We start from the raw sequence: 25,294 nt of genomic DNA, 5'->3' as shown, positions 1-25,294 counted from the left end.
AGCCATTTTTGTTGTTTCCAACTTTAGCCAGCATAATGTGTGTGAGCTAACAAGTAAATAGAGCAGGCTACAAGTCACACTTCAGTCGGTCAAAATCACAGCTGAACAATGCCTGTAACGTAACACAGTCCCATTTCTTTGACAATGTTAAATAGAGCCTTACCCTGTCAAATGTCTGTTCTGGTGCAATACGGAGCTAGCGAGACCTGAATCACTCCAGGCGAGAATGCTGCTGCTGAACAGGGCGTGAGGAGGGAAGAAGGCTGGCAACGCAATGGAATGTTTTCACTGTTTACGGATTGTAAAATATATCATATAGAATAACGCCATGATAGAAAACGGAAACAAAAATCCTATGAATTTATGCTTGGTGTGGTGGACTTATCGAGACAAACAGGGGAAATAAACAAAAACAGAACATTTTGTGAAATATTCGTAAATATTGTTCTTAATTTTCTTCCTCGTTTTCTTCTTCTTTTTGTGTTTTTATCTGTAATTTTCCAATATTTGAGAAACATACAGAACAGGAACGTATCTTTTTACAGTAGAACCAAAATAGTGATTTTCAAAATAAAATACTTGGTGTGTGGAAACGATTGCATTCCGATTCCAAATTGGAATCGGAATGCAATCAAAAATCAATTAAAAATCTACAAACTTTTTCTGCATGTCTAAGTGTTTTGTTTATTTATTTGTTTATTTATTTTTCAATATGAAAACGACACTACGACTAATGCAGCCACTCGCTTTTGTCACTGCATGTCTTTAGTGGAACGACGGGGAAGCGGAACTTTTTCTGGCGGAACAAAACAAGAACGGACCATTTGAGAACCAAAACAAAAATCAGAAATGCTTGCGCGGGGCAGACTAAACCCGTGGATAGAGAAGTTAATCGGTAGCTTTGGTGGGAATGAAGGCGCAAGTTTTGGACCACTCAAGGCACATGTCATTGGGGTCGGTCACATGTCGCAGTCACAGACACTGGGTTCCGAGGGTCCCACCGGGCTCCTCTTTCTGTCCGATGAGCAGGTGCAGATCCCAGCTGTGCTCACTGCCTCAGCCTGGGAAAACCTCCAGGACCACGAGGATCGGGAGTGCTTCAGCAGTTTGCTCAACACCACTGTGGGCATCCAAGATTATAAACTCCAATTTCAAATGTCCTCAGAGCAGACCAGGAGCCGTTTTTATCTGTTAGTGGGGAAGCTGGTTACAACGGCAGTGGGGGTCCGGGACAACACCCCCTGCTGCACCAGTCTGCCTTCCGTCCGGACTAAAATTTGCCACACATGGCGTGCTATGTTGGGACAGGAGGAGGATTCCCAAAAGAGCGAGAGCGCGTTCAACCTTTCAGAGCTGCTCGGGGAATGGCAACAAGACTGTCTGCAGACTGAGCTGGAGCACGTCAGGGAAAAACTCAGCTCTGTGAAGCCACAAAGATCTACTGCATCAATAAACTCCACTGTCCTGCCTGATACATGCACTGCCACAAGCTGGGACATTGACAGTGTCCGCTACAAGGGGATTAAGAACTTTTCTGTCCCAGTACAGCTGCTCTTTATCCCAGACACTAGGGGGCAGCAAAATCTACAATTGAAAACTGTCTCAGGGAATGTGAGAAACTCACAATCAAAGGCATCTCCAGGGTCCACAAATCTGCAAGCAGCTTTACCTGAAACTGGACAGCAGATTAGCAGCGACGATTGGCATAATCCCATTGAGTTTGCAACTGTTGTGCTGAGTGCTGCTGACATGAGTCCTATGTCCAACCCTTGGGACATGTGTCCTCCTCCCAGCAACACATCTTCGACCAAGTCCAGCCCTGAAACCTCACCAGTTCCACATTGCCCCATCTTCCCGGAGTCCACCACTAACCTACGTCCTTTGGACACAAGCACACAGACTTCTGCCCTCTCAAAAGAGTCCCCGAGAGAAGTGAGTAAATCAGTCCAACTTGTCACTTCTCACAGAAATATGATAAATACACAACATGTAGTTGGATTGTTGTTACTGTAGAAGTTAACACAAAAACAGTGTCAAATCGCTGCCTTTTTATTCAAGAGTCTAGCAGAATAATTGTGACTATTCAAGTTATTATTTGAATAGTCAATATCTTGACTCATTTATTTAATTTATTGGTTTATTTTAATAGGGACAGATACAAACACATTGACTAACTGTAGCCCAGTAGTCTAATGCATGTATCATAGTGCTTATAGTCGGCGCTAACTCACAGCACTTGTCCCTTGTCCCACAATTTATGTTTGAGCTGATGGTTTTACAAACCATTTTAACTTATTACTACTATTTATTTGAACATGAAATAACAAGGACTCCTTTAGCCACATAGAAATCTACGAAAAGATTAGTCGCAATAAATTAATGACAAGTGACAACACATTGTTCTTGGTTCTGCTAAAAAAATTATGATTGAAACCAGGTCACTCTTTATTATTATTCGTATTATTATTATTATTATTATTATTATTATTATTATATTTGTATTTACATTGGTCAGTTTGTTTCTGTATGTTAAAAAAAAGAAAGAAACCACAACACTGATCTAATGACTAATGACTACTGACTTTAAAACACATGCCAAAAGATGTTGTATAGAAGAGTTAGTGGCATTACTGAATCAAAATGGCAATTTTCATCGACAATAAACTTTATCTGTCACTATTTTCTACCTATAGGCCTGACTAGTAATCTAATCAAACTAAATTAATAATAAAATAATAATAACTTTTATTTATATAGCGCTTTTCAGGGACCCAAAGACGCTGAACATATATAAAAAGGGGTGGTATTTACAGACAGGGGGGGACAACACGTACAATACACATTAATATACAGATAAAATGAACAAGACAGAAAAAGTAGAGAGAAAAAGATGGGGATGTAACAGGTTAGTTGTTGTTGACTAGCCGGCTAATAAAATAACTTAACATCTCAAAGACTTTATCTCTACTGTCCAACACATTACCCCAGGAAAAATATATATAACTGCAAGCTTGTTTTGTAAAGTTACTCATTGAAACTGCATCGCACAGTCAATGTATGTTTATTCTTTCACTGCCCAATGACAGGACATTGTGTTTCATTGTTTAAAGGTATAGTTTTGCCAATCAACTTTTCCTCTATACTTTGATTCTAGCTTACAGCAGAGCCCAGTTTGTTTCCACCTTACCAAAGACCCCTGGGCTCAACAACCCCCCCCTCCACCGCCTCCTCAAGACAACCTGCAGATGCACTGTCCAACATGGCTCAAGCTGCTCACCCCGTATGCTCCACAACACAGGAAACATTTGATGGACAGCCTATCAGAAAATGTAAAAAGTATTTGGGAAAGAGACATGTAGATGTAGATGTGAGTCTTATTTTGGAGGAGGAGGAGCAGATCGACAGTAGTCCTCCATCATGGCTGTTTGACTCTCAGATGGGGGCCACATCTGAGCTGAACACTTCTCAGACCCAGGGTCCCACCGTTAGCCAGTTCACTAAAGTGTACCCTAGTGTCCACGCAGATGGCAAACCATTCTCCTACACCTACCAGGTCAAAGGTCAGGAACTGCAGCGCTTTAGCTGTTTCACGGTGGAGCAGGACCTCCAGCAGTGGGCAGTAAGGTATCTGCTGAGGCCCACACACACAGAGCACAACAGCACAGAGTGACTGCACCAGGGACATTATCCTAGAACAAGGTTGTCTAAAGTTGTATATGTAATGTAATTGTTTTTTTTTTACAAGAGTACAAGATGATTTGTCTTATGTTTATTGTCACTGTAACTCGAAACATTCACAATATCAGAAGTGTGTTATTGATATGGACATTAACACCAATTATATACATGTATGTAAAACATATTTCCTTTTCACCTGGAGTAACTAAGATATTGTAAAATGGTAAAGATGAAAGACATAGTTTTAAATTGTATTTTATTTACAATAAACACCTTTCCATGGACCCAAAACAAAATAATGTCCTGTTGATGTTATAAATCAGATCTGATGTGCTATAGTTTACTTTACATTCAAAAACCATTGCTGACATTATGCTGAGTTTTAAGGTCTGAGTGGAGTTTGCATTGTTCAAATGTACAGTGAAGCTTAATAAAAGTTTCTTGTTGTCGATGGTTTAGGCATTTGATGTAAATCACTACAGTTATTGGTAGCAAAATGCATGGTAACTTTATCATTTGACAAGAAGGGGTCTGTAAAGGCTTTCACACATATCTTTACTAAGTGGAAGTTAGCTCTGAATTATCCTCTGTTCATTTTTCCAGACTTGCAATCATAAACAACTGTATTTTATATCAAACAAAGCTTTATTTATCTTTAAAGAATATATTTGAGTTATTTACTTTCTTTCTCTTTTGCCTCTAGCCAGTCATTTGTACATAAACGTGTGCATTTATCCACTTGACAAACTGGCCTGAATCTATTTACAGACTGAACAAAGTCCATTGATTTATTTTAAACAATATCTTTCTGCACCAACGAGCACAATCGTTAATCAATGATTACCCTGTTTCCCATCGTGCCACGCGCATCCAGAGTCAGTGTCGCGGTGCGGATGCCTGAAAGGTCAGCGGCAGGTAAGAGCAGAGAGGGAACCCCACCTGGCACAGGGACTGTCTGGACCCTTGGCACAGGGACTGTCTGGACCCCAGGACGGGCCCCAGGAACAGCGCCGAGCGGAGTGCGCACGCGTCTGCTTCCCTCAAGTCGCGGTTTTGCACAGGCGCGTCTTTCTTCAGGATGCTTTCAATGCTGAAGCACTTGGACTTATCCGTACTTGGGACGTCCCGCGGCGTTGTCTGTGTCCTGTCTGTGCGCGACTCCTCCTGGGCCCTTGGCCCCTGAGCCGTGGGACATTTGAGTCTCTGCGCGGGTTTGTGCGCACCGCTCCTGGTTTTCCTTTTGCGACGTCGGTAGTTGCCATGTTCAAACATGTCTGTGCAGGACGCGTCCAGGGTCCAGTAGCTGCCCTTACCAGGCCGACCCTTCTCCCGCGGGACTTTGATGAAACAGTCGTTGAGGCTGAGGTTGTGGCGGATGGAGTTCTGCCAGCCCTGCTTGTTGTCGTGGTAGAAGGGGAAGCGCTCCATGATGAACTGGTAGATGGTGCTGAGCGTGGCGCGCTGCTGCGGCGCGTTCTTGATGGCCATGGCGATCAGAGCGATGTAGCTGTACGGGGGTTTCTGAGGGGGCTCCCGGTGCGTGGCCACGAGGCTCAGAGTGTCTCCTGTGCCATACAAGCACAGCAGAGGGGACCCTGGAATTGCCAGCGCTGAGGGCCCGCGGAACAGCGCCATGGATCTCCTCGCTCTGAGTGCGCGAACGATCTTAATAATTGTTGTAAGCTTGTGTTGTTGACTTAACGCAGGGAAATAAATGGTCCATCATAAACATGTGTGTTCTCAGCCCACCCACATCCATTACACTTTCATTCCCCTCCGTGGCCAATGAGCGCTGCTGTTTACAGAATTAGCTCTTGATAAGTCGCCCACCCAGCGAGAATCAAGCTGTGTTTATTTGGAAACATTTCCGGGCACCCAATACATAAACGCACTGATGTGCTGTTTGAAATCTCACGTCCAGCGCTGACGCTCTCACAGCGCACACACCCAGGCCCGTTCAAAACAAGCAAACACGCCGTGGTCCTCTCCCCTCTCCCGTGGTCCTCTCCCCTCTCCCGTGGTCCTCTCCCCTCTCCCGTGGTCCTCTCCCCTCTCCCGTGGTCCTGGTCCTCTCCCGTGGTCCTCTCCCGTGGTCCTGGTCCTCTCCCGTGGTCCTCTCCCGTGGTCCTGGTCCTCTCCCATGGTCCTCTCCCGTGGTCCTGGTCCTCTCCCGTGGTCCTGGTCCTCTCCCATGGTCCTCTCCCGTGGTCCTGGTCCTCTCCCGTGGTCCTGGTCCTCTCCCGTGGTCCTCTCCCGTGGTCCTGGTCCTCTCCCGTGGTCCTCTCCCGTGGTCCTGGTCCTCTCCCGTGGTCCTTTGGGCTGGCGGGGCCTCCCTCAAATGAAAACAAAGTGTAGAAAAGGCCAGGGAAATGAAGGGCTGCTAACGGGTTCTTTTGACTGGCAGAATAGCCCCAGTAAGTAGAGAAAAGCACACGAGTCTTTCCATTACCTGGAACATTAGGCTGCAACATTTTGATCAATTAGGCAGTTTATTTTGAATATACAGCAAGCCTATAATTCTTTGCAGATTCCGCAGCCACACTGATGCCTGTGTGGCAAGACAATGTCCTGATAATCTAATCAGGATCTGCTTGAATCGGCGAGAAATACACTTTTTTCTTACTTTTTGGAGTTATTGCTATGTTTAATGCCTCAATTCATATCCTAAATGCTGGATTGTGCAAACTTTGACCACTTCAGTGCAGTCTCTGTGCTGCTCAGACAGTATTGCCTTACAAGGACAACAGAGACAGTATTATTTGTAGATGTGGGTTTGATGCTTTATGTTATGTATTTTCCTGTTTATAGGTCAGCGGAGGATTATAACAACTTTAAAAGTGCACACAGCTGGACCATGCTTACATCAGGACTTGGACCTTTCTGTGGATAAACTGTCCTCTGTTTCTCTTTCTCAGACAGTGATTCAGAGACGATCCCTAATATGCGCTTGTTGAGCAAAGCAGAATCTTGTGGATGAAGATTCCTGAATGATCAAAGTTGTGAGAAGCTCTCGGCTGAAGTTTTCTGAAAGGACTGCATCTGTAATCACGCTTCTCATCCTCAGTAAAGAGAATGAGAAGAGAAGAATGACAGAGACATCAGAGAGGCACTTGCTTGCTTTGATTTTTCCACACTGTTCATTTTGATTTAAAAAAAAAAAAAAAAAAAAAAAAAGGAGAGCAATCAAATGGCCAATAATGTGACCTTGAGCGAGGATTTCACAAGCTTTTCTTTCAGAACCATTTCTGTTTGGTTTTGTTTCTTATAAATTACAACAAAATGTAATGTTATGCTCTGGAGCAGCCCCACCTCTGATTGGCTGAATGGTGTTTGACAGACACCATTTTATTTGGTAGTTTTATTATAATACTTGAGAATAATAATTTAGCCAGATATATTTGTTTTATTATTTAAAGATCTATTGGGTTTTCTCTTATGTTTATTTAAACAAAACCAAATAAATCAATACAATAAATAATACAAACAGTAAGGGTAACACAATAACTACAAACACAGCCTTTTCAGCCATCATATTCTCTGTGTGTTTCAGTGTAGAAGCATTGGATCCTTCAACAGTTTTAAAATAAGTCTGATGCATGTCACCAGTCTACTGTTGTCCCTCTGAACGCTTGACAAGGCACTTCAATTCAATTCAATTTATTTTTGTGATGCCCAAAATCACAACAACAGTTTCCTCGGTGTGAGTTCGATTATTGTTGATTTAACTAACAGAAGGTTAGAGAATCAAACAATCAGCAAAGTGATAACTGTCCCAGAGCATTCCCTGTCCTTAGACCCTCCTTCTCGACAAGGAAAAACTTCAGAAAAGTAGAAAGTAGAAACCTTGGGGAGAACCACAGTGAAGGAGAGAGCACACAGACACTGATGTACTTCTATTTACAGAAGGACTGTGGAGCCAGAGCCACTGAGGAGGAGAGAAGATGGCTCATCTTGTACAGGGAGAGTTCATCCAGGCAGATGAGAGGCCGTTCGTCTAGAATAGAGAGCATTCCTCCAGGCAGTTGAGGAACATCTGCATCTTCAGGTCAGGGTCGTGAGATGGAGCATCAAAGGTGCAGTCGTCACTGGAGCCGCATCAGCAGTGTCTAAAACAGTATCACTCCCCATGAGGAGAGGAAAAGAAGAAAACCATGTGAACAGCAATGAACAGACTACAGGTGAACTCAAGGATCAAGCTACTTTCCCCAGCATAGTTGCTCCCAGTGTAGCTAAGAAACATTTTAAGCCTGGACTTAAATGAAGACACTGTGTCGGCCTCTTTAACATAGACAGGAGCTGATTCCATAACACAGGAGCTTGGTTCCTGCTGTGCTTTTAGAGACTCTTGGGACCACCAGAAGGCCAGCATTTAGAGAAGAGCTCTGTTTGGATGAAATGGTACTATAGCATCTTTGAGGTTGGAACCATGTAATTTATGGCTTTGTAGTTCAGGAGGAGAAGTTTAAATTTGATTCTAAACTCAACAGGAGCCAGTGAAGAGACTCCAGCACTGGCGTAATGTGCTCTCTTCTTTTTGTTCCTGTTAGTAATCTTACTACTGCGTTTTGAACCAGCTGAAAGCTTTTTATGGAGCTTTTAGGACACGCTGCAAGCAGGAGTTACAGTAGTCTAATCTAGTTGTTACAAATGCATGGATACATTTTTCAGCATCGCTTTTAAGCAAGATTTGACAGATTTGAGCTATATTATGCAGATGAAAATAAGTGCTTTGAATGAGAGCTCCTGGTCAAATAAGACTCCAAGGTTTCTTACAGGAGGCAACACTGACATTGTCCAGTGTCAATCTGCTCAGATAAAGCATCTCATAGATGTTTTGGGCCTAGTACTACCTAGGGTAGTTTTGTTCACGGTTAAGAAGCAGATAGATAATCAATGCTTCTTTATCTTCAAATGTAAAATGAATATCTCTTTCCCAGAGTTTTGAAACAATATTTAAACATTGTTTTCATGAATCTTATATGTCGAGTGACTCTGGTGTTAAATCAATAGTGACAGCTGTGTTACATTCAGAGCTAAATCTGGTCGTCCACAGCAGAAACGCTCCGGCTCTGAGCTGGCACTCTGCAAATGAGGAATGTTTGTTGAAATAAATAAACTGACCAGATTCACGTTGAGAAGCGTTTCCTGTGTTTAAGTCTCTGTAAACAAGATGAAAAAGACATGTTTATGAATTTTGTATGAAATTAGAGTTAAATAGTTCATTTTAATAAAAATTCAGATGTATTATTATTATTAAAATTAATCCTTATTTACATGTATATTGTATTTCAGACGTATATTCAAGCCTGAGTCGGAAGTGCCTCCCTCTGCTCTGTTACACACAAATGGACCAGGATTTACTCCAAGATGCTCTTTCAACTGCAGTTAGGGCCCAGACTTATTTGGAAACTAAATATTATACACAACGGCACATTCCTAGAGGAACAGTCATAGTTTTATAATAACACACAATTTGGAAGTTTGTTGTTTTATGTGTTGCCATTACATCGTATCCTTGTATGTGTAAGCCCTCCACAGCACAAAAGGATGAATACTGTCAATTGGACAAAACAAACTTCCTGAGGCTGTATCACTCCAAGTATAAATGACTCATGTAAAGTTCACATTTGTTTCATAATATTAATATCAAATGCTGTAGTTTTAAATGATGTTTTTGAAGAATATGTAAAGCATGAAGCATAAAGGCTAAGGTTGAGGAAAATAAAGTACAAATTGTATGTTAAATTGTGGTTTGAAAGTTGTTGCGCTGCAGTAATCCCTTTTACTATTGCAAGTACCGTAGTGCATCTATTTTGATAATAGAGAGAAAATAAAAAATCCAAAATGTTGAGTAATGTTTGAAGCTACAATGCTTTACATTCTGGTTACTACCCGCATTATTTGAAGATTTTTCTAATCATCAGAACATGTCCAAAAGGCATAATCCCAATCATCTGCAGAGGATTTCGCAGGAGTGTGAAGTCAAAGCCTGACTAAGCACATTTGAACCCGGCCTAGTCTCCTCCTCATGATTTGGCTCAGAGTTGCTTGGTTGGTCCTGCAGAGTCTCTCGCTGCCAGTGCTGTGCTGCCTGCCTGCTTCAAACACACTCCTAATCCAAGTGTTTGTTATATTTTTTCACTCCCTACATAAACGGGCTGCACTTGTCAAAATACACACTCAGCACTGGGCCAGGCCAGAGCAGTGATGAAGACGGATGGGCCGCTCTCGGGACACACGAGCTACTAATCAGCCCAACATCACTGGTACTAACACACACTGCACACATGAGCTGCACCCTCACAGCAGGCTCCAGAGGTCACACACGCAAGAGGCAAAGAGCGAGTGCTTTGAGTGTTTGCTGCGACGTTTGTCATTACAGAGAGGGCAGAGGAAGATGGCTGCCTGATTGATTTGTTAAGCTCTTGCTGATGTTAATGAGTATTGAGGTAGAGGTTGGTGTAAGGAGACGTTGAATAACTAGAGACTGTCACTCTTTTAGTCGCTTGAAGAGCACTTTATAGCAGTCGCACAGTGAAACACACAAATAGGTACGATTGAGGAAAAAAACATACAGCTTTCTGATCGTTGTTGTGTGGACCTGGGACTAATTGTTGCTGTTTTCCACTTTAGAGCTGAACACAAAAAAGCTTCAGTAGAGTCGTGCTGATCAGAAACATAAAGCCATGAGCAACATCAGCGTGGACTTGGGTTAAGCATCAGCATAATCCTAACAAACTGTAACTCTTTCATTGGAAGTAGGTACTGTGGAAAAACCCTTTTACTTCACAAAAAATTCCATGTGATACTTGACTAAACGTCTACAAATAAAGCGATGTCGTAAACGTCTTACTGCACAGCTATTTAAAATGTTTATGAAGTAAAAGTAATGTATTTTAAGTAAAACTCTCAATATACATTACTTTAAAGGCTTTAAATGGTTGTATAACAGTTTTAAGGAAATATCAATGCGTTTTACCACTTGATTTGAGAGGTTACAGCTGTTTCGGTTACATTTTTAGCATTTACAACATCAGTAAAATCCATTTTTAAACATCGCTGTGCTTAAGAAGACAAAACATGGCTCAGAGATGTAGCATCATATGAGACAAATAGAGACTTTAAATATTTGAACAGAGATTTACATTGTATATATCAAACACACATAAAATACACAAAAACCATCCTCACAAAATTCCATGTGAAATAGCGGTGTGAGTTTGCTAACACTGTGATGTATATTGTTAGATGTTATACCCAAACATTGAGATCTTTTCTTTATTGTCAATACACAAGCTGGTGATTGCTGTATAAAAGAGGGAAACAAATATTTATTTAACCCATGGTGACTTGTGTTTCCCTGCATGCAGACAGATCTCCCTAAAAGTCCGGTCTGGGGATGGTGTCACGGCGGGCTCAGACCTCAGCCCCTCTCGGCGCGTCCGCAGCTTTGCTTTGTCCAAGTCTAAATAAACAGCTCCATCTCACAGCACAGGACCACCCAGCCTTCAACACCATTCACAGAGAAAGAGTCAAGTGACGGCCCTCAGTACTAAAGACGTGCGCTGCGTTTACGACAGAATGATCTCAAGTCAAGTACAGGGAGACTGGGTCATAGGGGCACTTTTTCATTGTCTCTGGAAGCGAACACAGAGAAGCATCCCAGCTATTTTTGGGCTTTCCGTTCTTTCTATTTTGTGCACACAGAGGGAAAAAAAGAGTTCAAATGGCTGATTATTCATGATGATGCTTCAGGACGTGCAATAGTAGTTTTTGTCATAAACATAATAGCTGCACAATGTGGTTGATTGTGGACTTTTCCATTTCTGGCTCTCTTTGGGTCAAAGCCAACAAGATCCATTCTGACCAAATCTGTTCACATAGTTGTTAAATTCACTCATTGCCACTAAGACCATTCTCAATTTTGTAATTAATCAAATTGTTGTCACACAGACAAGTTATCACATAATACTTTGTAAAACAGAGTAATATTATTACTCTGTTTTACAAAGTATTATGTGATAACTTGTCTGAACCTCCTTACACGACAAGAAATGTACAATATTTTATAAAATGTTTAAAATATATAGGCCATTCACTGCATGATTTCAATTTATTGGAGAATTATAACAAATTTTTGCATGTTAAAAAAAAGAAAAATGGCCAGTCTCATATTTTATATCCTGCCTAGTCTTTCACGCTTCTAAAAAGATGAATAAAACACATTTCTGATTAGATTATTATTTCAATCCATTGTATTTGCTTTGAGTCACACAAGAAAAACAGCCAAAGATCACGAACGTTAAATATCAAACTTCAAAAATCATGTCCAAATAATAATAAAAAATAAATAAACTATTGGTGGCGAAAAAGGCCGTGTTCTTTCAATTGCACGATTCAAAAGATGATAACATTTCGGAGGTATGTGGGATTGGATTGAATTTCTGTTATGTTTACAGTCCTTCGGTGTCTACGTGAATATCAATACTTTATGAGAAGAAAACATTACAATGGTGTGTTTACGCATGTGAAAAGTATACATCAAACATGGTCATCCATCAGTGTCTGATTGCATGACATCCGCATTTTCTAATTGCTCAAACACTCAAAACAGTACAGTTTGTGCATTTTAAGGCACATACAATGATGTTGCAGACTTTGCCAAAGAGCTCGGGGACATCTGGACACACTTGAGGCCGACAGTGTGAGCCCTGTTTGGTTCTGGTCCTCATTAGGGCCGGTGCGGTGGTGATGGTGGTGCGACGCTGCTGACGGGCCTTTCACAGCTCATTAGGCGCCGTCCAATCAGGGACCAGCAGCGCGCGCATGTTTATTTACATTCAGAAGTGGAAATAGCAAAAGCCCAAACACTGGAACACTTTACCACATGGTACAGTCTGCAACGGGGCCAGCACATAGGCCGGGCCAGCACATGGGGGCCAGCACCAGCACATGGGGGCCAGCACATGGGGGGCCAGCACCAGCACCAGCACATGGGGGCCAGCACATGGGGGCCAGCACATGGGGGCCAGCACATGGGGGCCAGCACATGGGGGCCAGCACATGGGGGGCCAGCACCAGCACATGGGGGCCAGCACATGGGGGCCAGCACCAGCACCAGCACATGGGGGCCAGCACATGGGGGCCAGCACATGGGGGGCCAGCACATGGGCCAGCACATGGGCCGGGCCAGCACATGGGGGCCAGATTATGGGGCACATGGGGGGCCAGCACATGGGCCATGGGGCAAGCACAGGGGGCCAGCACATGGGCCGGGCCAGCACATGGGGGCCAGCACCAGCACATGGGGGCCAGCACATGGGGGCCAGCACATGGGCCAGCAGCACATGGGGGGCCGGTACATGGGCCAGCATATGGGGGGGGCAGCACATGGGCCAGCACCGCCATGATGTGTATGTTGTCTCGATTTGTTTTCAAGTTAAAAGTATAAAAAGCTAATGTGGTGTAAAAGCCAGGGTTGTAGCATAAACAGAGTATGCGTGGTGGAAAGAGTACTGTAAATATGTACTCAAATAAAAGATAAAAGTAGTCTACAAGTCATGGCTGATAATGTACTCTATTACAAATATACTGTTGCCAAAAGGAGTCTTTTTAATGCAATTTTTAGTAGCATTTTTTATTCATATTTATACACACTTTTGAATTACTGAATTAAGTTGTTTTGCAACCATCATTCACATATCCACAGCTGAGACTTGTGCTGTACTCAGTTCTCAACTAATTACAATGACATTAAATCCAGAGAGCAGTAATTTATCAGTTATGAACCTTACGCTCTAAATGTTCGTGTAAAATGTGGAACCTTGGCCCAATATTTCCTTTTTTCATCAAGTCTAGAGTTAATTATATAGGTCTATCTGCAGTCTTCTCATGCAAAAAAAAACAAGTAGTCAACATCAAAAATAAATTTATTACAGATTATCATCAACAAGATTACACGGATTCCATGCAAACTGGAAGTATATAACAATAACAATAGAGATGTCCGTTGATAATAAATACAGGCACTGTCCAGCAGGGGGCCACAGTCACTTACTGAAGTTGATCTTTCAGTTGACATTGGTTTGTTAAGGAGCTTTGAAAAAATAATATTAACCTCAGTGCTGTTGGTGGCAGTTTCTACTATCTACTTAGCGAGATATTTATTTAGATGATTTTCAAAAATATTTAAAATTACCACTGTACACACAAGTGTGCTACTGAGCATGCACCAGCCATGCATTGGACACAAAATGGCAATTGGTGGTTAAAATTAAATAGTGCAAATGATGTAGATAGTATATGAGTTGAGAGATCAAAATGGAATCTAATCAAAAGTAACATAGGGACATTTTTTATTTAATTATTAGTGAAGTTAATCTTTGCACTTCTGATGGACACAGGGATGGTTTGCATTACAGAAATTATTGCACAGCACTATATATGTATTTAACACTGATCATGTCAAACACACAGGCAGGTACTACTGAATAGAGATTGAACACAAGGACAAACATTGATCACAGCACTAAGACACACTACAGCGCCACAAAGTCAGGGTCCAACACACCAATGACACAAAATACACCGATGGAAAGAATATATGACTTGATTGTGATTTTACTCACATCTGGTCTCAATGCCTGCTTTTATTCACTTTTCAGTCTTTGGGTATCATTAAGCTTTTTAGTTACACTTTTGAAATATAGTTTGGCTTTTAGTGCTTTTTGGACCATTAAGTTGTATTTTGTTGCACTAAACATATGAGCTATTTGAGTCTGACTGTGAGCAGAATAAAGCAAGAAGTATTCTGTTGTGGTGTTATAAGAGTAAGCTTTTTGTTACAGGTTAAATGATGAAGGCAATCCAGAAATAAAAGGTGCTTTGAAACAGGAGGTATTCTCCAAATCACACATTTCCAGGGAATCTCAGTTATTAAATAATTCTTTCAAAGCAATATATTATTATTTTTTACAATTTTTCTGTGAATAAATATATATAATAAAGAAAACTGGATCAACTATACATGGTTAGCTGCAATGATTTCAACACCACAATTATATGGACATGTGATTATGTGATAAAGCCACAAATACAACTTCACTAATAAACACTAAAACGCACTGCTGCCCTCTAGAGGCAGCGCAGTTGCCATACAACTACACACTAACGAAATGAAACGATGAAACTACGCTGAATATTTGGGAAGTAGAAAAAACACTCAAAAGTACAACAAAATGCAAAATAAAGTGTACACATACAACATAAAAGGAATACTTATCTTCAGGGAAGCACAGTAAGTTTGTTTGCTCAAAGTAACATTGAGCAAGTGACATCCACTGAAGGCACTTTTATGGCACGAACGATAATATCAAAATAAACTGGAAGATTGTTTATGTCCAATTTTGAAAGTAAAAAAAGGATAAAAAAGATCCAGGCGTGTCAACAATAGCCATATTGACAATACAGCAGTAAACGTGATTCAGAAAAAAGTAATGGGTAAAACAGGTGCCTTTTCTAAACAGAGAAAATGTTGCCTCATGTAGCCAAACACTGTGTCATTCATAATATCTGTTAAAACATTTTTGCAATATGGTTATAATAATATATGCCAATCCTTGTCACATTTATTCTGGGCACCTTATATAATTAACTTTTTGTAATAAGTAGAATATGTTTCTACAATGGTAATAAAAGACACAGTGAGTAAGCAAGAGACTGAACTTAGATGATATTATTGCTTTTGCACAATATAATGCACTATTAAAACTGATGCACACCGACATCTAACAGAGAGCAGAAACACAGAGTGGCCTACACAGGAGTAGTACTGTATGGAATGGTAGAATACACTGCATGGCTTTATGGGCATTCCACTCACATCACAGAGATAGATTATTATTACCCATCTGATGGTGTTGTCTTATTGCTGATATGTAGAGTGATCGCTACACGGTGGAACAGCAGTTCAGAACAGCTCACAAGTCACAAACCAAGTGCTTCAGTCCTTCACTCCACCGCCATTTTCTCTATGTGCTCCGTCAGCAACTTGTACTGCTCTGCACAGAGGATAAATCACAGTGGTGGGTAGTACTCAGTTAGATTTGCTTTTTGAAGACATATTTAGTTTGAAGTACTTTCTTTTCCCATGCCGCGTAAGTCTAAGTGAGAAAGTTGAACATGTTTCTTGCACTGCTCCTACAGATGTAATTTAATCTGTCTCTTTTTGTGTTTATCCTTTAAACATACAAGATTTTGTGCATTATTTCGTGTTTTGTATGTTACATTAATCTCTTAAACACTCTAAAATCTCTTATAAAATATTATAAATCTCTTACTTACTTAGTTAATCTTACTTGAGCAAGTAGTTTCCCCAAATACTCTTAAGTACTCTTAAGTACTCCTGCAGGAGTAGGGAAAAAATCCCGCACACTGTCTTACTTGCAAGTGAAATTTATTTACAGGTGGAGAGGCAACGTTTCGCAACTGGGCCTTGGTCAGCCCCATTTTTTCCCCCTAGTACATTTAGCGTCACTTACTGCTTTTTCCTACGCATCTGCTACAGAAATTGATGTGCGGAGCACCGTCCTGATATCTCAACCCACCTCTGACGAAATCAAGTAATGCACTTTCGTAATAAAGTCAAATATTATGCTTTCTACTGATTGGAAGAACTGCTACAAGTATAATGAAAGAAATAGAATCCGGCTTAAAATCCGGCTGGTACATCTACATGCAGTGGTAATAGTAGGTAGTCATAAACCGATTAGTACTAGAATAAAAGTAGTATTTATGACATTAATACTTAGGTACTAGAAGCGTTTGTAGAAATAACAGAGCAGTCTTCGGTGTGAAGTTTAATTATACAGTGTTGTGCTTTGGGCCCGAGTCATGCTTTTGTTTTACCTTCATTGAGATTTCCTATCACTGCCTGCTTCTTAAGGAAATCATTGCAGAACTTCTTGCTGAGCCCGAACGCCAGCATATTGTGAGTGAATGTCCTGCGGGAAGAAATACATTTCAAAAAAAAAAAAAGCATGGGATTTGAAGATAAAGGCACTAATTATTGGTCTGTAGTTTATTTCGCAGGCACTTACCCCAGCTGACCAAAGGCAATGTTCTCGTCGATCTTGGAGTTGTCGTCCCTTTCCTGCTGGCTCATGTGACTCCACTTGTCCCTAAAACACAAACGGGGCAGGCATTATAACTGTGCCTGACCTTCACTGGCCCATTGACGCACAGGCAAGTGTCAAGACCAAGCAGAGCACTAAATATATATACAAGGCTGCTGTATTGCATCAGTGACACCCGTCCCTCAAGTGAAGGAAGTCTGTGATGGATGCAACTCGACTCACATGGAAACAGATAAGAGGCACAAAATACACTGCCAAAATAACAACAAAACCCACCACCGGAAATGTTTCAAACCAGATGCAAAATAGAAAAAAAAAGCGTTCCCAAAAATCAATAATTACTCCATGTATAAACACTGCCATGACTGACATAAAACACTGAAATAAAAGCAGCAGGACTGTTTGAGTTGGACCCAGAATTCGTGCAGAGCCGACAGTAAGTGAAGTGCGAGGGCCCTGAGGTTATGTTCATGCTGCTGGAGCAGAAGGAGAGGTGACCATGCTGTGAGCCCAAAGTCCTGGTTCCAAAACAACAGATATGTAAAATATAAGTGGAAACCGAAGCTTTACAAGGTGCAGGAGACAAATAAAAAAGAAGTAGTCTTGCAGTGAATCACATGACCATGGATACGACAATGACAACAAGAAGAACATGCAAATTCAGTTGACGCTTTTCAAGCAACATCCCGACATAAACGCTGTGCTGGTTTTCTGGCTCTTCGTAAGTTGTGTGTGGACCTATAAAAGGCTGGGAATTGAAGTCTAGTCGGTCTCTTTACAGACAAGTGTTGTTCAGCCTTGGAGCTTCGCCTGGGGAGTAACCCGAGCCCGACTCACAGCAAACACAATCTTCTGACTAAACCAAGGGCTAGGCCGGGATTTAGAGGCACCGCTCTTTCCTCAAAGATGCAGTGCCGTGTTCGTAACATAAATTCTTGGGAGGATTTTTTCAACTCTCTGAGGGCAGCGGACATTTAGGACAGACCTCTCACTTTGATCCTGTGGTCCACTGCCCCGCAGCAAGGCACAAAAAAAACAAAGAGTTAAATCAGAATGCTCATTCAAACAGAAGAAACCAAAGAGAGAATATCAGAAGAAGACATTTTTATTGCAATAAATGAATCCAAGTGCTCCCCACAACAATAGGAGGATGTTGTGAATCCTATTATTGACCATAAGTTATTGTCATTAGCGTAAAGGGCATACGACAGATTCACCTGTTTTATCTAATTACTACTTGATTTGGTGGGATAGTACCTGTAGTAAATATTGATGATAATTTTCAGTTTGTGAAGAAAATTTTGAGAAAAAACTAGAAAAAAAAAGAAAATGTACTAGGAGTTCTGAAAAATAATCTTTCAGTACATGTCATCAATACACAGAACTCTGACTCTTTAAACCTCTATTAAATATATATATATATATATATATATATATATATATATATATATATATATATATATATATATATATATATATATATATATATATATATATATATATATATAAATAAACAATGATGGTAATACATAATGTTGTCATGTTTTTATTTGTCAAATCTTTAAGTTTAGTCTAAAAGTTTCTAAAAGTTTAGTTTCTAGGCAATAGTCATGGTATTTTCTCTAGTTATGTGTTGCCCATGTCCAACCAGGAAGTAAAAATATAAACCAAATAGTCAGGCAAGATATTTTGTTAAATGTTCCAACTACAGTTTTGCCAAATGTATAGTCTCTGTCATATGCACTTTAATTCAGTAAATGTAGCAAAGGGACATCTAACTAACATCTGTAGTGTCTGATGTGTCCAGTCTCACCTGGTGGTTGGAGACCTCTTCTTCCTCTCACAGTGAACCGCATCAAAGAAGGCTGCGTTCCAGAACCTCAGTGTGTGCCTGGGACAAAAACACACACACAATGCACTGCATTTACTACGGTAATATGATTGGATTTGTGGTTTTAGTAGACGGATTCTGTTCAAATTTTAAACAAATTCAGGAGTGTTGACATTTGAGAGACGACTGCAATTTGAACTTCTAAACTAATACAAGAATCCCATTTCGAACACGTTTATAGCTGTAGCTGCAGGCTTTTAACAGTAATTGCAGTTCTTGTGATTTGCTATTTGCAAATATTCAAACTCCAATTGTATTTTGATTATCCCACTGACATTTAAGAATCTCTTTTTCCAGAGGTTCCAGAGGGGAGGAGCCTATCGTACACGTTTTGGTGTTAGGGAACAGCAGAACATGAAAACAACAACAAAAAGCACAACACCAACTGCAAATATTGACAATAAAGTTGTTTTCTTTGGACTTTAGTGCAACACGTGACTCACCAAATGGGCTGCTGCTTCAGGTGGGTGTAAAGGTACAATTTATCACCTTTCTTTTCTTCAGGAGCATCTGACACTGTGGGAAGCAATAACAGTAATTATCAAGGTAATAACAGACATTGGAGAAAAAGGGATCTCAAATGAGTCTGATGCTCTTTACCTGGGGTTGAGGGCTTCTCCCCTGGGCTTTCTCCATCCCTGGAACAGGAAAAACATATTTAGAAGTCTTAATTTTGTAATTACAAAGAAAAAAACTGATAATCACTAATCATTATTCCTGATTCCCCCCCCCCCTGTAAGCCTGGATTTAAGAAGTAAAATGTTTACTGTTAAGTGTTAGCCTTAAAAGGGCACTATGTAATATTGTCCTAACCTTCAACATCATGTATTTTGAGTAAATTAATTTTGGCAGCATTTATTCAATGCATAAAAATCCCACATAATAATTGTTCTCATAGTTATTATTTTCATTTACTTATTTTAATTTTTCCAGCAACCAATTAACCTGGCCAGCAAGTTCACAATCTCTTGGGAATCCATTTGCCCCGGCTCCTGATGTTGTGGCCGGTCACATGGCAACACTGGGGTTTAGGCTGACGAACAGAAATGACCTTTCTCAATAAATTAAAGATTCTATTGAATAGTTCCCTGAAACTGATTCCAAGAGATTCCAAGAGAGCGACAAAATGTTAAACAGCAAGGGGCAAGATAATAACATCATTTGCAAAATAAGATGTCTTTTGTTTTAGTCACAAACCTGCCCCTCCGCCACCTGCTGCGTCTGATGCATCTTGTGAAAAGCCACCATAATTAAAGCACATTTGGACAGACTAGTTGTAGTTCTATTCTGTAGTTCTAGCACCCAGTGTATTCAACTGTCTCCTCCGAGGTCTGAACCTGCAATCAACGGATCCACAGGAAAATTCTCTACCACATCAGGCAGAACAGGCTCCAGGCTCAGTTCACAGGGAGGAGGGTTCAGCAGCACCACACGTGGCTTTAGTGGATCCGGTGTAAGAAATACACTGTCTGTCCAATAAAATAGTTACCACAGATTAAAAGGGGCACATGTTGTTGTAATAACTGGTAGGAGCGCCTTCAGCTTTGATCACAGCACACATTAGCTGTGATGTAGTTTCAATGAGCTTCTGCAATTTTAAAGGATTTATTTCAATTTATTTCCAGTTCAGATCTGTAGCAGATTAGTTAGTATGCTTCTCTTTAGATGTTTTTCTGCTTGACGCCTTGATTTGACCCTTCTCAAACACACTGACATCTTTTCCATGACCACGGGATTTGTCTTTCCACATGGTTGTTTCAGAAATGAGAAGCATCAGTAGGGTCCATGAAGCAGTTATCCAGGGTTAGTATTTGCTTAGTTAAATCCAAGTGGTGACTTTTTTTTTGGACAGGCAGTGAATCATTTAGCACCTTTAAACTAAAACATTGTAGTCTTACTCAGTTTTGTTTGCTACGGAGCTCCTCAGTTTGCTCTCTAGCCCTCCGAAAAAGCCTTTCACATCGGTCTTGGAGGTGGTCTTGAGCAGTCGTTCCGCTGCATCCTTCTTTCCCGTGAGCCATGAGTTGGCTTTGTTCAGGTACGAGTCCAGTCCCACAGGAGGAGCGCCCCGGTCCAGCAGCTCTGACGGGGGCAGCTGGGCTTTTCCTGCTCGCACAAAAGGACCAGTTTTACAGTGCAATCAAAATGCACAAAATGACACTTAAGGCCACTTTTAAACCCATGTCCCACGTATATAAATAAGCTCCTAAGTGTCTAGTAGTGTATTGTCAACAATAACTAATACTTTCTTGTTTTAATGATAGTCTGATAGACCAAAATGATCCACAAGAAACATTGATTGAATTTTTTGTCAAATAGATACCTAAAAATAACATTCTATATTCAAATACTAGGATTAGAGGTTGTATTCAAATACTATGAAATACCCTAAGCAAGCGCACACATTCCCCCAGGGGTTGGTGTAAGGGACCATCTAAAGAACACGTTACACAGACAAGTCCAATCTTCAAAGTCATGATGCAATAAGCCATTACAGAGACGACAGGAAGTTTCAGCGCCGACTCAATCTTAAACTAAAATAAGCCTCTGACCACCACAGGCGTTGCATCTGACTGTGAAATAAGGTTGCAAAAGTCTCCACACCAGCTAGAAGCAACAGCGCTGTAAGCTGATCAGTACAAATGGTCCATTTGTAGAAAACATTTTAATATTGAAGGCAACATAATGCTGCTATTCTTCAAAGTGATCTCACCAATGTAGTAGAAAGTGAAACACATGGTCATGAGGTTTTTAGCTGGGGTGTAGTCATCCATCTGGTAACATCTAGAAAACAAGACACAATAGCTAAGAAAGGACCTAAAAAACAGTCAATGTTGCTTGAAATGGGTTCATGTGCAGATACTTACTCAAACAGCACAACAGCAAAGGACTGCACCAGGCGGTAGAAGGTGGGCTCGCTCACACATTTGGAGTGGCAGCGCTGCAAACACACGATGACACTTTGAGTTATTTATGGAAGTGACACATTCACATTTGCTACACATTGTTTCTTTTGTGATAGACTTTGGCTTACCTGAGCACTGACATACTTAGCAAACCACTCTCTGCCTTTGCCGTTCTCCCCACTGCACAGCTCTCCGAAACGGGCCTTCTCCTCTTGGTCAAACTCCTCTCTGCAGAAATGCAACGTTCATTTATGTTAGACTAAACAAAGAAACAATGTGTAATGAATAACAGGTAGACAATAATGTGCTTAATTGACTATTTGTGTTGCAATCACAACTCCATCCTTTTTAAATTGGGAAAGTGCAGGACTCTAATGTTTCCAAAAATCTGATTAGGTCATTAGTATCATTATTTTACTTTTTCAACCTATATTAGATGGTAAACTTGTACTCACTTTCCATGGAAGATCTTGTCCACATAGGCTTTCATAAAGGTTCTCCTCTCCAGTGCATCAGGGTCAGCGTCTTCTGCGCTGTGATTGGACGATGATGAGGAGCGTCTTGCGTCCCACATGTGAGAGGGGGGATCCATATCGTTCTCACTGTCAGCGGATTCCGTAGCATCACTGTCCTCCTTGTCATGGTGATGGTGATGATGGTGGTGGTGGTGGTGGTTGTGGGAAGAGGCTTCTGTGGGCGCTAGGGGCTCCGGTAGCGGGTCCAGGTGGAGCCCTTTGGAGGAGGCTGGCTCTGGGGAGAAGATGTCCCTGTGACCCTGGTTTGGACCTCCATCCAGAACGAGAGAGCTGCACTCAGACGGTAAATCAAAGTCTATGAGGTTGTCCGCTGTCCCTCCCTCCATTATGGACCAGAAGGAACTCTAGATCCTGGGACAGCTTTGGAGAATCTAACAGTGCAAGTACATCAGATGAGCCGCCTCTGCATTGGGTGCAATACCTACTCTCTCCCGCCAGGGGGACTGAGATTGAAAAAATTTAAAGCATCTGCAAACACAGACAAAATAAATGTTATTAGCATTTTATAGCATATTAAAAAATGTGTTTTTCATTCTTTCATATGATGAAGGATTATATGCGAGGCTGCCCACAGTTCATGTTCAGACATACACAGCAGTTGGGCCGTTCTGCGCCTCATCACTCCCTGATGAAAATTCTGCCTTCTGTCATCTGTGACGCCTTTTCCATCCACTTCCTCCTCAGTCAGTTCTTTGTACTGTGTTGGATTAAATTAAATTATATTCAAGCTTCCTCCACACAAAAATATATATATTTGCTGTGCTGAAGGAAAAAAAAGGTACTTGGCTAAAATGCTGGGAGGAAAAAATGCATCCCTATCCAAAGAAAATGTAATAAAGTGTGTTTCTGCTGCTGACCCGGAGAGAAAGAATGTGAACGGACCAGGGGCTGGCACTGGCAATATTGATAAGCGTTTCCTGAAAGAATGTTCTGTTGTTTCTGTAACTTCACAGAGCTACATTACATTTGTTCTACAACTGCAAATGGCTGTCAATGTTCAATGAACAAAAACAACAGCATGAAAATAATCAATAGCCATTCATTCAGTCATTACCTCCTTCTCTCCTTACACGGTTCAATCATTGCTGCCATTTATCACTCCCTGCGTTTCATGTGATTGATCCGTTGATTGCAGGTTGTGATTGTGATGTTCAAGACACACAATAATACAACCTATATTTTAGTTTGAAGCAATATCTTACAATTAGCATATTATTTGAAACACGTCACCATTTCTTAAAGTGGTTTCAAATGTCAAATATCATCATGACTAAAACAAACATGATTTTCTCTTGTTTCAATCAGCACATTAACATTACATCATGTTGCCCCGTGCTCATTATTGTGTCTGGCTTTCATCTCAGCATAAACAGGAAGTCCAGTCATTGATTAAACACCACAAAAAGGGGAAATTCCAGTCAAAAACCTCTGATGTTGCTCCCAGAGGCAGATGAGATGTGCCATAGACGTGTTGCTAAATAAAACCTGGGTCTATCACACCGTGGTGCTGCTGCCTCCCACACACTCTCAACTCTCTATATCCAAGCTCTAAATACGACCCTAACTGATAACATTGGGTGAAAAACTGTTCAGCATTTTGCACCCAAATACAGCAACAGGAAGATCTCAAAGATGTGTTGGTCAGATCAAAATTTAACTCACAATATTCTTGGCAGGAAAGGTAACCGCTCTTTAATGAGTAACCAAGAGGATTGGCTTTAATGCTTGAACCCAAAAGGAAAGAAGATTCAATGAGAGTACTTGCCTTTGGTGGTAAATGAATAGGTGTGGCACCTAGAGCTGAAATCGACTAAAGAATTCCTCGGTTGGCTAAAAACAGCCCTGTGCATTGATGAATTGACTAAAAGGAGGTGCTGGCAAAGGCTCTAACGTTTTACACACGTACACAGAGAAGTAGTATGCAATAAATTCTACAAACCTGTTGAAAAAGAGAAGGATCATCTCTTAAATAAATAAATGAAAAATCTCTTTAAGTGAAAAGGAAGATTCAAAACGAGTCAAAACTCGAGTAAACTCACTAAAATACTTTGATAAAACAATTAGTTGATTGACAAAATGTTGGTAGACTAAGATGCCATCAACCAATGAATCAACCGAATAAAGCACAAGCCTTAGTCGGGTCTGACACAATTTCCAAAAGTCGAGAGGAGATTTGGATATAATGTTCAATAAATGAATGTCGATCAGCGCCCGTATTTCACTGGTAGAAAATGTTTCAAAGCTTCACATCTGTAGTTTTGGGGCTTATTTTCACCGTTCCACTGATTTTTAGAAAAAAAGGCTTCAAGAGATGCTCCAGTAACCACATGAGGAACAAAATATCACACGATTATTCTACTCACGTGCAGAATATTATGGCAAATCAATGTAATCCCTCAATCAAATGGTCCATGGCAGAATACAGTTTCAAAAGTCTCCTGGACACAGTTTCTTGATTCCAAAAACAATCTACAGATGTTTAACATTTTCTACCCATCTTGTGGCAAAGGAATCGTGCGAGATCTTGTGGTCAAGATAATTCAACATCATTTGTTCTTTGCTAAAGCTTTCACAAATTAGGCATGCAATATTTTCTCAGGGTGTAGAGGGAAATGACAGTATTAGACTAAGCCTTTCTCATACTGACATGTGCTAATAAGATAAACCCCTGCCATGACACACCAGACCACCGGCTCCTGGGGCACAGCACTGCAGATTATGTAACACACTTCTGGGTACGACTGCAGCTGACACTTTCATAAACACATTACATCATTACAAGAGTCACCAAACCATAGAGATGTATGATTGAAAGACTGTGGCAATGAGGAAAAGATGTTTTAGGCCAGATCTCAATGCTACCTATCAACCCTTTGCTTTAGCCCTTCATTTTGCACGTTCACGAGAGACAAAGGGAGATCCCAATTCTCTTAAGCAGTGAGGAGTTGGGCTACGGCTGTACATCCTTTCAAACAGCGTGAATTCAGGTGCACAAACCGAAGTTAAGGAGGAGGCTATTCAAAAGTGCATTAGTGGTAACTCTGGAGATTGATGCCATTAGCTCTGATTAATGTCCAATGTCCATCTAGTCTGACTGCAACATCACAGAAACACAGACTTCAACCAGAGTCAGGACGCCTTCAGGCTTAA

At 41.0% G+C, this 25,294-nt stretch overlaps 3 protein-coding genes across 4 annotated transcripts; 1 reads left to right on the top strand and 2 right to left on the bottom strand.

The window, feature by feature from the left end:
* The first annotated feature begins 793 nt into the window (after nt 1-793).
* On the top strand, nt 794-25,294 carry acd (ACD shelterin complex subunit and telomerase recruitment factor). Its single transcript, XM_072434425.1, has 3 exons — nt 794-1,932; nt 3,155-3,666; nt 25,234-25,294. Exons 1-3 carry the CDS (start codon nt 850-852, stop codon nt 25,292-25,294), a joined length of 1,656 nt encoding a protein of 551 aa, XP_072290526.1. The 5' UTR covers nt 794-849.
* foxl1 (forkhead box L1) lies at nt 4,555-5,556 on the bottom strand. Its single transcript, XM_072435532.1, has one exon. The coding sequence runs from the start codon at nt 5,311-5,313 to the stop codon at nt 4,555-4,557; it is 759 nt and encodes a 252-aa protein (XP_072291633.1). The 5' UTR covers nt 5,314-5,556.
* On the bottom strand, nt 13,590-22,628 carry kiaa0513 (KIAA0513 ortholog). 2 transcript variants are annotated; one of them, XM_072435098.1, is made up of 12 exons: nt 22,064-22,628; nt 21,737-21,836; nt 21,570-21,643; nt 21,416-21,486; nt 20,601-20,808; nt 19,303-19,340; nt 19,146-19,218; nt 18,625-18,702; nt 17,797-17,820; nt 16,776-16,856; nt 16,585-16,679; nt 13,590-15,737 (listed from the first exon to the last, which is right to left on the bottom strand). In XM_072435098.1, the coding sequence occupies exons 1-12, from the start codon at nt 22,468-22,470 to the stop codon at nt 15,688-15,690; spliced, it is 1,299 nt and encodes a 432-aa protein (XP_072291199.1). In that variant the 5' UTR covers nt 22,471-22,628; the 3' UTR covers nt 13,590-15,687. The 2 variants fall into 2 exon arrangements, with proteins under 2 accessions (XP_072291199.1, XP_072291200.1); XM_072435099.1 differs by lacking the exon at nt 17,797-17,820.

Source organism: Eucyclogobius newberryi, unplaced genomic scaffold (genome assembly GCF_026437365.1).
Source record: "Eucyclogobius newberryi isolate DKJ021-1_F unplaced genomic scaffold, fEucNew1.0.hap1 SCAF_7, whole genome shotgun sequence".
In the NCBI taxonomy this organism is placed as follows: Eukaryota; Metazoa; Chordata; class Actinopteri; order Gobiiformes; family Gobiidae; genus Eucyclogobius; species Eucyclogobius newberryi.
The sequence above is the reverse complement of the archived record's forward strand: the minus strand, read 5'-3'. Positions and strand labels throughout refer to the sequence as shown.

Excerpts from the sequence above, each read along its gene's own strand:
- acd (XM_072434425.1), top strand. The coding sequence starts at position 850 with ATGCTTGCGCGGGGCAGACTAAACCCGTGGATAGAGAAGTTAATCGGT. Across the intron at positions 1,933-3,154 it reads CAAAAGAGTCCCCGAGAGAA|CTTACAGCAGAGCCCAGTTT; the intron begins GTGAGTAAATCA and ends CTTTGATTCTAG. Across the intron at positions 3,667-25,233 it reads ACAGAGCACAACAGCACAGA|TCTGACTGCAACATCACAGA; the intron begins GTGACTGCACCA and ends ATGTCCATCTAG.
- kiaa0513 (XM_072435098.1), bottom strand. The coding sequence starts at position 22,470 with ATGGAGGGAGGGACAGCGGACAACCTCATAGACTTTGATTTACCGTCT. Across the intron at positions 18,703-19,145 it reads CTGAAGCAGCAGCCCATTTG|GCACACACTGAGGTTCTGGA; the intron begins GTGAGTCACGTG and ends TTTTTGTCCCAG. Across the intron at positions 16,857-17,796 it reads CCACAGGATCAAAGTGAGAG|GGACAAGTGGAGTCACATGA; the intron begins GTCTGTCCTAAA and ends TTTGTGTTTTAG.
- foxl1 (XM_072435532.1), bottom strand. The coding sequence starts at position 5,313 with ATGGCGCTGTTCCGCGGGCCCTCAGCGCTGGCAATTCCAGGGTCCCCT.